The following is a 12136-nucleotide window of genomic DNA, read 5'->3' as shown; positions in this document are numbered from 1 at the left end:
AAAATAAAGGCAAGGGGGGACTTTTCAAATGATCATATATATCCCCTCACACTTCATTTTCTGTGGTAGCTCTCAAAATCCTCTGATCTTATGAAACACTTTGAAAATTTTATAAATGAAATAGGTGTGATTTTAGGGTACAGGTTATTGGGAATTTCCAGTGTTGTTTTCAGGGTGATTTGTGGTAGCTAAACAGTAGCAGCCAGAAAGCTCAGAGCACATTGAAAATTTTTTAGACTTTGTTGGGGAAGTTGGATTTAGGTTCAGTATAACAGGTGTCCATTGGCTTGGAACTAAACTTGGCTTACACACTAAATGGGAAACCTATTTGCTCTGTAGGATGATGGGAGAAAAGAGAGAATAATGAGAGATGTGAAATAAATAGGAGTGTTGCTTAATTTAAGATAAGTAGGATTCCAGTTTTGGAGACGGCAATGGCAACCCACTCCAGTACTCTTGCCTGGACAATCCATGGAAGGAGGAGCCTGATAGGCTGCAGTCCATGGGGTCACTGAGAGTTGGACACAACTGAGTGACTTCACTTTTGCTTTTCACTTGCATGCATTGGAGAAGGAAATGGCAACCCATTCCAGTGTTCTTGCCTGGAGAATCCCAGGGATGGGGGAGCCTGGTGGGCTGCCGTCTCTGGGGTCGCACAGAGTCAGACACGACTGAAGCGACCTAGCAGCAGCAGCAGTAGGATTCCAGTTTATTGGAGGGGACATCATGGGGATTGAGCAGCTTGGACATTAGAGCAGTGATTAAATTGATTCAGTTTTGCATATAAACTCAACAGAAAGCATTTGTAAAACATTTAGTTACATGACATCACTAATGAGAATGAATCTAAAGAAGTCTTTTTCAAACCATTGGTTTGTTTTTTGGCTGATAACTATTTTAGCCACCATAGTGCAGCTGTAGCTCATTTTATGTATTATCAAGATGAGAATTTTTTTTCACGCAGTCTTCTACTTTTCACAAATGGAGTTTATACTCAGTAAGTTCTGGGGTAGGGGGTCCTCTGATAAAACTTAACATTAATTCATTCACTCTTTTTCTTATGTATGTATGTGTTAGGACTACCAGGACCAGTTCCAAGGGGCTTTTTTTTTTTTTAAGCTATCTTAAAAATGCATTAATTTAAAGTAGATTATTGGTTATCTCAAAAGGTAAAAGTTATAAAGATCACATGGACCGTACAGAAAGTAGATACTCTGCGAAGGATCAAAACCACTATACACAAAGTTTAGTTTTAATCTACCAGGAAATACTCTTTTTCTAGTAGAAACATTTTAGAGAGGTCAACCAAACAAGTTTGCTAGTAGAAAAGATCCAAGGGATTTGTACTCAGTTTAATTTCTTTATATAAACTAGAATTAGGAAACATTTAAGATGTTGACTGTTTTAATCTTTTTTTTTTTTTTTGACAATGTAATTAAAAATTAACTTAAAACCATGATTATTTCAGATTTACAGCCTTATAAATATGCAGGATACCCCATGCTAATTAGGACTATAACAATGGAAACTTCAGATGACCTCCTTTTCTCAAAAGAATCACCATTGTTGCCTGCTGCTGCAGAGCTGGCTTTCCATACGGTTAACTGCTCAGCCCTCAATGCTGAAGAGCTTAGACGGGAGAATGGAATTGAGGTAATATGGAATGATCTTTGTCCTTGTCTTAAAGCTAGTTTAGGCGAACTGTCTCTTAGCAATAAAAAATTCACCAAGTACAAATACAGTTGATACAGTTTCTTTAATTTATTGCAACAGATAAGCATGTTCTTTATATTCTAATACCAAAATTAAAATAAATGGAGCCTTATTGCATAACATGAATTTGAGAATATTGGATTCAAAATTGGTGAACTTAATATTACTTGCAAAATAGTGTAGTAGGATGCTTTTAAAAAACTGCAGGGTTCTTTGTTTACTTATTTATTTAACAAATGTTAATTGAGCCAACACTTATTTGCCAAGTTTCTAATACTGGAAGGTTAATTAATGTTTTATTCCTAGCAGAAGAGGCTTTTCAAACTTCGAGAGTTAACGGCAGACTTCTTTCTCTGCAGGTGTTACAAGAGGCATTTAGTCGCTGTGTGGCTGTCTTGAATCGTTCTAGTAAACCAAGTGACATGTCAGTACAGGTAAGGCTGAAACACACTATTACGCTAGACTAGTAGTTCAGACGTTAGGTCTGTTTTAGAATCACTTTGAGGGCTCATTAAAACCTGGGTTGCTGAGGTCTGCCTCCCAGGTCCTCTGCGCAGAGTTTCTGATTCATAAAGTCTAGAGTAGGGGCCTGAGAATACGCTTTTCTAACAGAATTCCCAGATGATACTGATGCTGTTATTCTGTGTATCACACTTTAATAAGTACTGTGCTAAATCATATGTAATCTGTTGGTTTAATTTTGTTCCTTATAATAGAGAGTGATATAATGAATCCCATGTCCCCTTTACCCAGTTTCAAACATCTGTAATTTTTCCATTTTTGTTTCACTTATCTTCCATCCCCTTCCTTAATTCCTTCTTTACTTCCCACTCCCATACCTAGTGTTTTCATTTTCTTCTTTTCTGTTGAATTCTTTGGTAGAAGAACCATCAGGAACATTAAGATCACTGTAAAATGCATCTTTTTGACCTTTTGTATATGCCAGCAAAATTTAGAATATAAAACAATTCAGTACAGGCTTTTGAGTTTCATTTTTATTAGTAAGTATAGTACATTATTAGAATTCAGGGCAAAAATACTTTAATCTAGAAGTTGGCAAATTTTTTTAATAAAGGGCTAGAGGGTGGTTATTTGAGACATTCAGGTTACGTGTAGTCTGTTGCATATTTTTTAAATTATTTATTTATTTTTGGTTGGACTGGGTCTTTGTTGCAGAGCACGGGCTTTCTCCTTGCGGAGAGTGGGGGCTTCTCTTTATCACGGTGCACAGGTTTTTAATTGCAGTGATTTCTCTCATTGCTGAGCACCAGTGCTAGGGTGCACGGGCTTTAGTAGTTGCTGCTGGAGGGCTCTAGAGCGCAGGCTTAGTAGTTGTGGCACATGGACTTTATTGCCCCATGGCATGTGGACTCTTTCTGGACCAGGGATCAAACCTGTGTTCCCTGCATTGGCAGATGGATTCTTGTCCGCTACCACCAGGGAAATCTTATTGCATGTTTTTATTTGTGACTTTTACAACTCTTTCCAAATGTAAAAGCTAAGGCTTCCTGGCCATACAAAAACAGATCATGGTTGACTTGGCCTGTGGCCGTATAGTGGCCATGGTTTGCCAACCCTGCATCTATAGGGTATCTTAACCAGAAATACTGATAATTCAGTAGAAATATTCTGTTTAATTTTGGAGCGTCATATATATCATTAAACATTATTACGAATCTCTGCTGATTTGATTTCCACTGTCTTAAACATGAATGCACATGTGACCTTTTTTTACTCTGTTGTGTTATCTGCAGGTGTGTGGACACATAAGCAGATGCTATAGTGTGGCTGCTCAGTTTGAAGAATGCCGAGAGAAGATTACAGAAATGCCTGGCATCATCAGGGATCTCTGTCGGGTGCTGTACTTCGGCAAGGTAGACGTTACGTTTACTGCTTTCTGGATTCAATCAGCAATGAGTTTTCTCATCGAATAGCCAGTCCTCAATTTTATAAATTAAGTTCTTTTCCTAAAATTATTTTCAAGTAAATGACATGGATCTCTAAAAACATTTTTCACTGAATCCTTGCCATAAATGATGACTTTGTTCCTGGGTTGGCTCACAAAGAATAAGACAAGAATGACATATTTAGATGGAAGTTGGTTTCCTCTGAACAGTTGAACAGAGGCAGGGAAGCAAGAGAGAAGACTAAACTAAATCAGTCTAATGAAAGTAAAGTGAAAGAAAGTGAAAGTGAAGTCGCTCAGTCGTGTCCAACTCTTTGCGACCCCGTGGACTGTAGCCTACCAGGCTCCTCTCTCCATGGGATTCTCCAGGCAAGAATAGTGGAGTGGGTTACCATTTCCTTTTCCAAGGCATCTTCCCAACCCAGTGATCGAACCCGAGTCTCCCACATTGTAGGCAGACACTTCAACCTCTGAGCCAAGAGTCAAGTCACCGCATGGTGAAAAGGTCATAGGGATCTGAGAGCTTGCTGTTTCTTCCCAGTCCAACACTGCTGAGGGAAGTTGACTATGGGTAATGTGATAAGTGACTGGAAAGGAAAGAGATTCTCTGGTAACTGAGCAGAGTGACAGTTGTGTTGGAATAGAATAGGACTAGGTTCCTGATCCTGGGCTAAGGTACCTAGAAATAAGGAATCTGATGAAAACATGTCCCCAACTATATTTACTTGACATACTTAGATGTGTCTAGTAAGAAAGAAATGCTGGTCTAAAGAAGTCAATCTGTACACCTACACTAAAGGCTTCATTGATATACTTATGATCACTGGCACATGTATTGCTACTAATGCCTTATCACTGTTTTTAAAAATACAAGAAGTGAAACAAAACAGTATTCTCAAGTCTTTAACACTAATTGGCTTCAAAGATAGTAATTCTGGTACAAATCAAATCCACATTGAGGTATTACCTCACTTTGGTCAGAATGTCTATCAACAAAAAGTCTACAAATAATAAATGCTAGAGAGGATGTGGAGAAAGAGATCCCTTGTATACTGTTGTTGGGAATGTAAGTTGGTGTAGTACAGCCACTATGGAAAACAGCATGCTGCTGCTGCTGCTGCTAAGTCGCTTCAGTCATGTCCGACTGTGCGACCCCATAGACGGCAGCCCACCAGGCTCCCCCGTCCCTGGGATTCTCCAGGCAAGAACACTGGAGTGGGGTGCCATTTCCTTCTCCAATGCATGAAAGTGAAAAGTGAAAGTGAAGTCGCTCAGTCGTGTCCGACTCTTCGCGACCCCATGCACTGCAGCCCACCAGGATCCTCCATCCATGGGATTTTCCAGGCAAGAGTACTGGAGTGGGGTGCCATTGCCTTAGGTTCCCTAAAAAAACTGAAAATAGAGAAAGAATACTGAAGTGGGTAACCATTCCCTTCTCCATGGGATCTTCTTGACCCAGGGATCAAATCTGGGTTTCCTGCATTGCAGGCAGATTCTTGACTGCCTGAACCACCTGGGAAGCCCGAGAGCTACCATATGATGAAGTGATTCCACTCCTAGGTACATATCTGGAAAACTGAACACATTATTTGAAAAGATACGTGCACCCAGTGTTCATAGCACTATTCATAATAGCCAAGGCATGAAAACAACCCAGGTGCTCATCAACAAATGGTTGGCTTAAGTTGATGTGTATACACACACACTGTATATACACACACAAATACACACACACAATGGGATGTTATTGAGCCATAAAAAAGAATGAAATATTGCCATTTGCAGCAGTGTGAATGACCTAGAGAATATTATGCTTAATGTAACAAGTCAGACAAAGACAAGCACTGTGTGATATCACTTACATGTGGAATCTAAAAAACCATACAAATGAACATATATACAAAATAGAAACAGTCTCACAGACATAGAAAACAAACTTATGGTTACCAAAAAGAAAAGGAAGAGGGAGGCGAGGAGGGACAATGGGAGTGAATGAAAGGAAGAAAAATGGGATTAACAAATACAAACTGCTATATATAAAATGGGCTTCCCTGATAGCTCAGTTGGTAAAGAATCTGCCTACAGTGCAGGAGACCCTGGTTTGATTCCTAGATCGGGAAGATCCTCTGGAGAAGGCTTAGGCTACCCACTCCAGTATTCTTGGGCCTCCCTTACGGCTCAGCTGGTAAAGAACTCACCTACAATGTAAGAGACTTGGGTTCTATCCCTGGGTTGGGAAGATCCCCTGGAGAAGGGAAACGCTACCTACTCCAGTGTTCTGGCCTGGAGAATTCCATGGACTGTATAGTCCATGGGGTCGCAAAGAGTCAGACATGACTGAGTGACTTTCACTTTCATTCATAAAATAGGAAGGATTTGTTATCCAATTGTATAACACAAAGACTTATACCCAATATCTTGTATTAACCTATCATGGAATATGATCTCCAAAAAAAATGAATCTCTGTGTTGTATACCTGAAACTAACACAATATTGTAAACAACCATGCTTCAGTTTTCAAATTAATTTTTTAAAATAGTAATTCTGTGTCTTGTCACATGGTTACTTTAATTTTAGGCTTTAAATGATACAGGACTCAGATATAAATCAGAATAGAAAATGTAAGAGGAGGTAAACATACATACAATAAGATAGTTAAGTAACTTCTCCTACATTCACAGTCTGTTTCTCTTGGGAGCTTTTTTAAAAAATCCATTATTTTTTTTTTTAATTCCATTATTTTTATTCTCAGGGTATTCCGAGAGTGGCTGCCCTTGGGGTAGAATGTGTTAGCTCTTTTGCTGTGGATTTCTGGCTACAGACACACCTATTACAAGCTGGAATTTTGTGGCATCTGCTTGGTTATCTCTTTAATTATGACTACACCCTGGAAGAGAGTGGTATTCAGAAAAGTGAAGAAACAAACCAGCAGGTAATGTGAACATTAACACTGAATTTGAGCCCAAAATGTAGATTACTGCAAAAGCAAAGCCCTAGCTATCCAGAGCCCTCAAGGCATAAACCATTTTTCAAGATTATTAAGCTTATTGTTCTTTAAGCCCCAAATTTGTTTATTGTAACCACTTATCCCAGAAGTTTTCAAGACCATGGAATTTGCAATAGGTATACTGGGCATAACTTAATCTTTTCTTGATTACTCAGAATCACCTTTATGATTGCAGAATTATGGTTGTATATCACAGGGAAGTGATAACAGTGCTGATGAAGCTTATTTGCCTAAACACTTGAGAACTTACCTGATTGTTTTTTTACAGATTTTTTTTTTATCTTACAGGTATTTTTTCCATCACTCCTTTCTTATTCATTATTCATATTGTGAATATGTGCCTCTAGTGATCAAATCTACTTAATCATCTCTTGTTCCCCATCCTATCCCCCAGGGTGCTGCTTCCAGTTATCAGCAAGTTACTATATTGGATACAAATGACTACATAGATCCTGATTGTCTTTCATATAAATAGAAGAATAAGCTGTAATGCATGAACTTTTTTAAATCATTTTTTTATTTTAAATTCTTTATTTTTTAATTGAAGGATAATTGCTTTACAGAATTTTGTTATTTTCTGTCAAACATCAGCATGAATCAGCCATAGGTATACATATGCCCCCTCCCTCTTGAACCTCTCTCCCATGTCCCTCCCCACCCTACCCCCTAGGTTGGTATAGAGCTCTTGTTTGAGTTGCCTGAGACATACAGCAAATTCCCATTAGCTATCTATTTTACATATGGTAATGTAAGTTTCCATGTTATTCTCTCCATACATCTCACCCTCTCCTGCCCTCTTTCTGTGTCTGTAAGTCTGTTCTTTATGTCTGTAAGTCTGTTCTTTATGTCTGTTTCTTCACTACTGCCCTGCAAATAAATTCTTTGGTACAATCTTTTAAAATTCCTTATATTTGCATTAGTATATGGTATTTATCTTTCTCTTTCTGACTTACTTCACTCTGTATAATAGGCTATAGGTTCATCCACCACATTAGAACTGACTCAAATGTGTTCCTTTTTATGGCTGAGTAATATTCCATTGTGTATATGTACATAACTTCTTTATCCATTTATCTGTCAATGGACATCTAGGTTGCTTCCATGCTCTAGCTATTGTAAATAGTGCTGCGGTGAACATGGGGGTACATGTGTCTTTTGCAGTTTTGGTTTCCTCAGGGTATATGCCTAGGAGTGGGATTGCTGAGTCATATGGTGGTTTTATTCCTGGTTTTTTAAGGAATCTCCATACCATCTTCCATAGTGGCTGTATCAATTTACATTCCTTCAACAGCACAAGAGCATTCCCTTTTCTCTACACCTTCTCTAGCTGATGATGGCCTTTCTGACCAATGTGAGGTGATATCTCATTGTAGTTTTGATTTGCACTTCTCTAATGATGAGCAGTGTTGAGCATCTTTTCATGTATTTGTTAGCCATCTGTATGTCTTCTTTGGAGAAATTTCTGTTTAGGTCTTTTCTCCTGCATTTTGATTGGGTTGTTTTTTTTTCAGGCCTTGAGTTATACGAGCTGCTTCTATATTTTGGAAATTAATCCTTTGTCCATTGTTTAATTTGCTGTTGTTTTCTCCCATTCTGAGGGTTGTCTTTTCACCTTATTTATAGTTTCCTTTGCTGTGCAAAAGCTTTTAAGTTTAATCAGGTCCCACTTGTTTATTTTTGTTTTTATTTCTCTAAGACAGGGCTTACAGAGGATTTTGCTTTGATTTGTATCATCGAGTGTTGTGGCTGTGTTTTCCTCTAAGAGTTTTATAGTTTCTGGTCTTACATTTAGGTCTTTAATCCATTTGAGTTTATCTTTGTGTACGGTATTAGGAAAGTGTTCTAATTTCATTTTTCTACATGCAGCTGTCCAGTTTTCCCAGAACCAATTATTGAAGAGGCTATCTTTCCCCTGTGTATATTCTTGACTCCTTTGTCAAAAATAAGGTACCCATATGTATGTGGGTTTATTTCTGGGCTTTCTATCTTGTTCATTGGTCTATATTTCTGTTTTTGTGCCAGTATCATACTTTTTTGATGACTCTGGCTTTGTAGAATAGTCTGAAGTCAGGAAGGTTGATTCCTTCAGCTCCGTTCTTCTTTCTCAAGACTGCTTTGGCTGTTCGGGGTCTTTTGCATTTCCATATGAATTGTGAGATCTTTTTTGTTCTAGTTCTATGAAAAATGCCATTGGTAATTTGATAGGGATCACATTGAATCTGTAGATTGTGTTTGGTAGTATAGTCATTTTCACAATGTTGATTCCTCCACCCTAGTAACATAGAATATCTCTCCATCTGTTTATGTCATCTTTGATTTCTTTCATCAGTGTCTTATAGTTTTCTGTATGCAGTTTTTTTTGTCTCCTTAGCTAGTTGTATTCCTAAATATTTTGTTCTTTCAGTTGCAATCATGAATGGGGTTGATTCCTTAATTTCTCTTTCTGATTTTTCATTGTTAGTATATAGGAATGCAAGTGATTTCTGTGTATTGATTTTCTGTCCTGTGACTTTGCTAAATTCACTGATTAGCTCTAGTAATTTTCTGATAGTATCTTTAAGGTTTTCTGTGTACAGTATCATATCATCTGCAAACAGTGAGAGCTTTGCTTTTCTTTTCCAGTCTGGATTCCTTTTATTTCTTTTTCTTCTCTGATTTCTGTAGCTAGGACTTCCAAAGCTATGTTGAATCCTAGGGGTGAGAGTGGACACCCCTGTCTTATTCCTCATCTTAGGGGAAATGGTTGCAGTTTTTCACCATTGCGAATAATATTCGTTGTGGGCTTATCATATATGGCCTTTACTATGTTGAGGTAGGTTCCTTTTGTGCCCATTTTTTGAAGAGTTTCAATCATAAAAGCGTGCTGAATTTTGTCAAAGGCTTTTTCCACATCTTGAAATTATCATATGTTTATCTTTCAATTGGTTTATATGGTGTATCACATTGATTGATTTGCCTATATTGAAGATTCCTTCCATCCCTGGAATAAACTCAACTTTATCATGGTGTGTTAGCTTTTTAATGTGTTGTTGAAATCTATTTGCTAGAATTTTGTTGAGGATTTTAACATCTATGTTTATCAGTGATATTGGCCTGTAGCTTTCTTTTTTGTGTGTTGTCTTTGTCTGGTTTTGTTATCAGGGTGTTGGTGGCCTCATAGAATGGGTTTGGAAGTGTTTCTTTCTCTGCAACTTTTTGAAGAACTTTTAGAAGGATAGGCATTAGCTCTTCTCTAAATGTTTGATAGAATTCATTTGTGAAGCCATCTGATCCTGGGCTTTTGTTTTTTGGGAGATTATTGATCACAGTTTTTATTTCAGTGCTTGTAAATTGGGTTTTTCATAATTTCTATTTCTTCCTGGTTCAGTCTTGGAAGATTGAACTTTTCTAAGAATCTGTCCGTTTCTTGCAGTTTATCCATTTTATTGCCATATAGTTGTTCATAATAGTCTTATAATCCTTTATATGTCTGCACTGTCTGTTGTAACCTCTCCTTTTTCATTTCTAATTTTGTTGATTTGACTCTTCTCTTTTTTTCTTGAGTCTGGCTAAAGGTTTGTCAATTTTGTTTATCTTCTCAAAGAACCATCTTTTAGTTTTATTAATCTTTACTATTGTTTCTTTCATTTCTTTTTCATTTATTTCTGCTCTGATCTTTATGATTTCTTTCCTTCTGCTAATTTTGTTTTTTTTTAAATTCTTTTTCCAGTTGTTTTAGGTGTAAAGTTAGGTTGTCTGATTTTTCTCTTGTTCCTTGAGGTAGGATTTTATTGCTATAAACGTCCCTCTTAGAGCTGCTTTTGCTGCATCCCATAGATTTTGAGTTGTGTTTTCCTTGTCATTTGTTTTTAGGAATTTTTTGATTTGCCTTTTGATTTCTTCAGTAACCAGTTTGTTACTTAGAAATGTACTGTTTAATCTCCATATGTTTGTGTTTTTTACATTTTTTTTCTTATAATTGATGTCTCGTCTCATAGCATTGTGGTCAGAGAAGATGCTTGACACAATGTCAATTTTCTTAAATTTACTGAGGTTAGATTTATGACCCAAGATGTGGTGTATCCTGGAAAACGGAATGTTCCATGTGCACTTGAGAAGGAGGTGTATTCTTCTGTATTTGGATGGAGTGTCCTGAAGATATCAATGAGATCCATCTTGTCTAATGTGTCATTTAAGACTTGTATTTCCTTATTCATTTTCTGTTTTCATGATCTGTCCACTGGTGTAAGTGGGGTGTTAAAGTCGCCTCCTATTATTGTGTTACTGTCAATTTCTCCTTTTCTGTCTGTTAGTGTTTGTTTTATGTGCTGAGGTGCTCCTGTGTTGGTTGTATAGATGTTTGCAGTTGTTATGTCTTCCTGTTGTACTGATTGCTTGATCATTAGGTAGTGTTCTTCCTTATCTCTTGTAATATTCTTTATTTTAAGGTCTACTTAGTCTAATATGAGGATTGCTACTCCAGCTTTCTTTTGGTTTACATTGGCATGGAATATATTTTTCCACCCTCTCAGTTTCAGTCATTATATGTATCTTTAGATCTGAAGTGGATTTCTTCTAGACAGCATATATATGGGTCTTGTTTTTGTATCCATTCAGCTGTCTGTGTCTTTTGGTTGCAGCATTTAATGCATTTATTTTTAAGGTAATTATTGATATATATGATCCTATAGCCATTTTCTTGGAGAAGGCAATGGCACCCCACTCCAGTACTCTTGCCTGGAAAATTCCACAGACAGAGGAGCCTGGTAGGCTGCAGTCCATGGGGTCGCTAAGAGTTGGACACAATTGAGTGACTTCCCTTTCACTTTTCACTTCATGCATTGGAGAAGGAAATGGCAACCCACTCCAGTGTTCTTGCCTGGAGAATCCCAGGGACGGCAGAGCCTGGTGGGCTGCCGTCTATGGGGTCGCACAGAGTCAGACACAACTGAAGCGACTTAGCAGCAGCAGCCGTTTTCTTAATTGTTTGGGTTTTTTGTTTGTTTGTTTGTTTGTTTTAGATCTTTTTCTTCTTTTGTATTTCCTAACTATATAAGTCCCTTTAACATTTGTTTTCAAGCTGGTTTGGTGGTACTGAATTCTCTTGACTTTTATTTTTCATAAACTCTTGACATTAGTATTGGGGACTTCAGTACCTTTTTTGTTTCTTTTTCTTTGCTTTCTCTTCCTTAATATGTTCCATGCTGTTTTGATTCCATAAATGTACTATTGCCTGGTAAGAGATCTGTTTTAATAAATGTGTTAATTTTTTTGCAACAGGAAGTAGCCAACAGCCTTGCCAAACTGAGTGTCCGAGCTCTAAGTCGCCTTGGAGGTTATCTGCCTGAAGAACAAACAACACCAGAAAATCCAACCATAAGGAAAAGTTTAGCTGGCATGCTGACCCCCTATGTTGCTAGAAAACTTGCTGTGATTAGTGCTACTGAGGTATGTGCTTCAGAGCTAGCCTGGGTTTTGATAAATATTGCAAGATCCTTTACATAATAGAGGAATATAACAATGTCGATTG

General features: G+C 37.6%; 1 protein-coding gene across 3 annotated transcripts in view; it reads left to right on the top strand.

Annotated features, from left to right (window-relative positions):
• Nucleotides 1-12136, top strand: part of DNAJC13 (DnaJ heat shock protein family (Hsp40) member C13) — a 162681-nt gene that overhangs the window by 117631 nt on the left and 32914 nt on the right. For all 3 annotated transcript variants that reach the window (XR_009737291.1, XM_061421290.1, XM_061421295.1), the window contains 5 exons: nucleotides 1469-1653; nucleotides 2073-2147; nucleotides 3468-3587; nucleotides 6373-6552; nucleotides 11887-12054. Coding sequence is in view for 2 of the 3 variants with exons in the window: in XM_061421290.1 (XP_061277274.1) it covers nucleotides 1469-1653; nucleotides 2073-2147; nucleotides 3468-3587; nucleotides 6373-6552; nucleotides 11887-12054 (728 nt within the window). In the remaining variant the exon portion in view is untranslated. The remainder of the gene's footprint in view (nucleotides 1-1468; nucleotides 1654-2072; nucleotides 2148-3467; nucleotides 3588-6372; nucleotides 6553-11886; nucleotides 12055-12136) is intronic.

Source organism: Bos javanicus, chromosome 1 (assembly GCF_032452875.1).
Source record: "Bos javanicus breed banteng chromosome 1, ARS-OSU_banteng_1.0, whole genome shotgun sequence".
NCBI classification, from domain to species: domain Eukaryota; kingdom Metazoa; phylum Chordata; class Mammalia; order Artiodactyla; family Bovidae; genus Bos; species Bos javanicus.
Note: the sequence above shows the minus strand (reverse complement) of the source record. Positions and strands in the feature narration are given on the sequence as shown.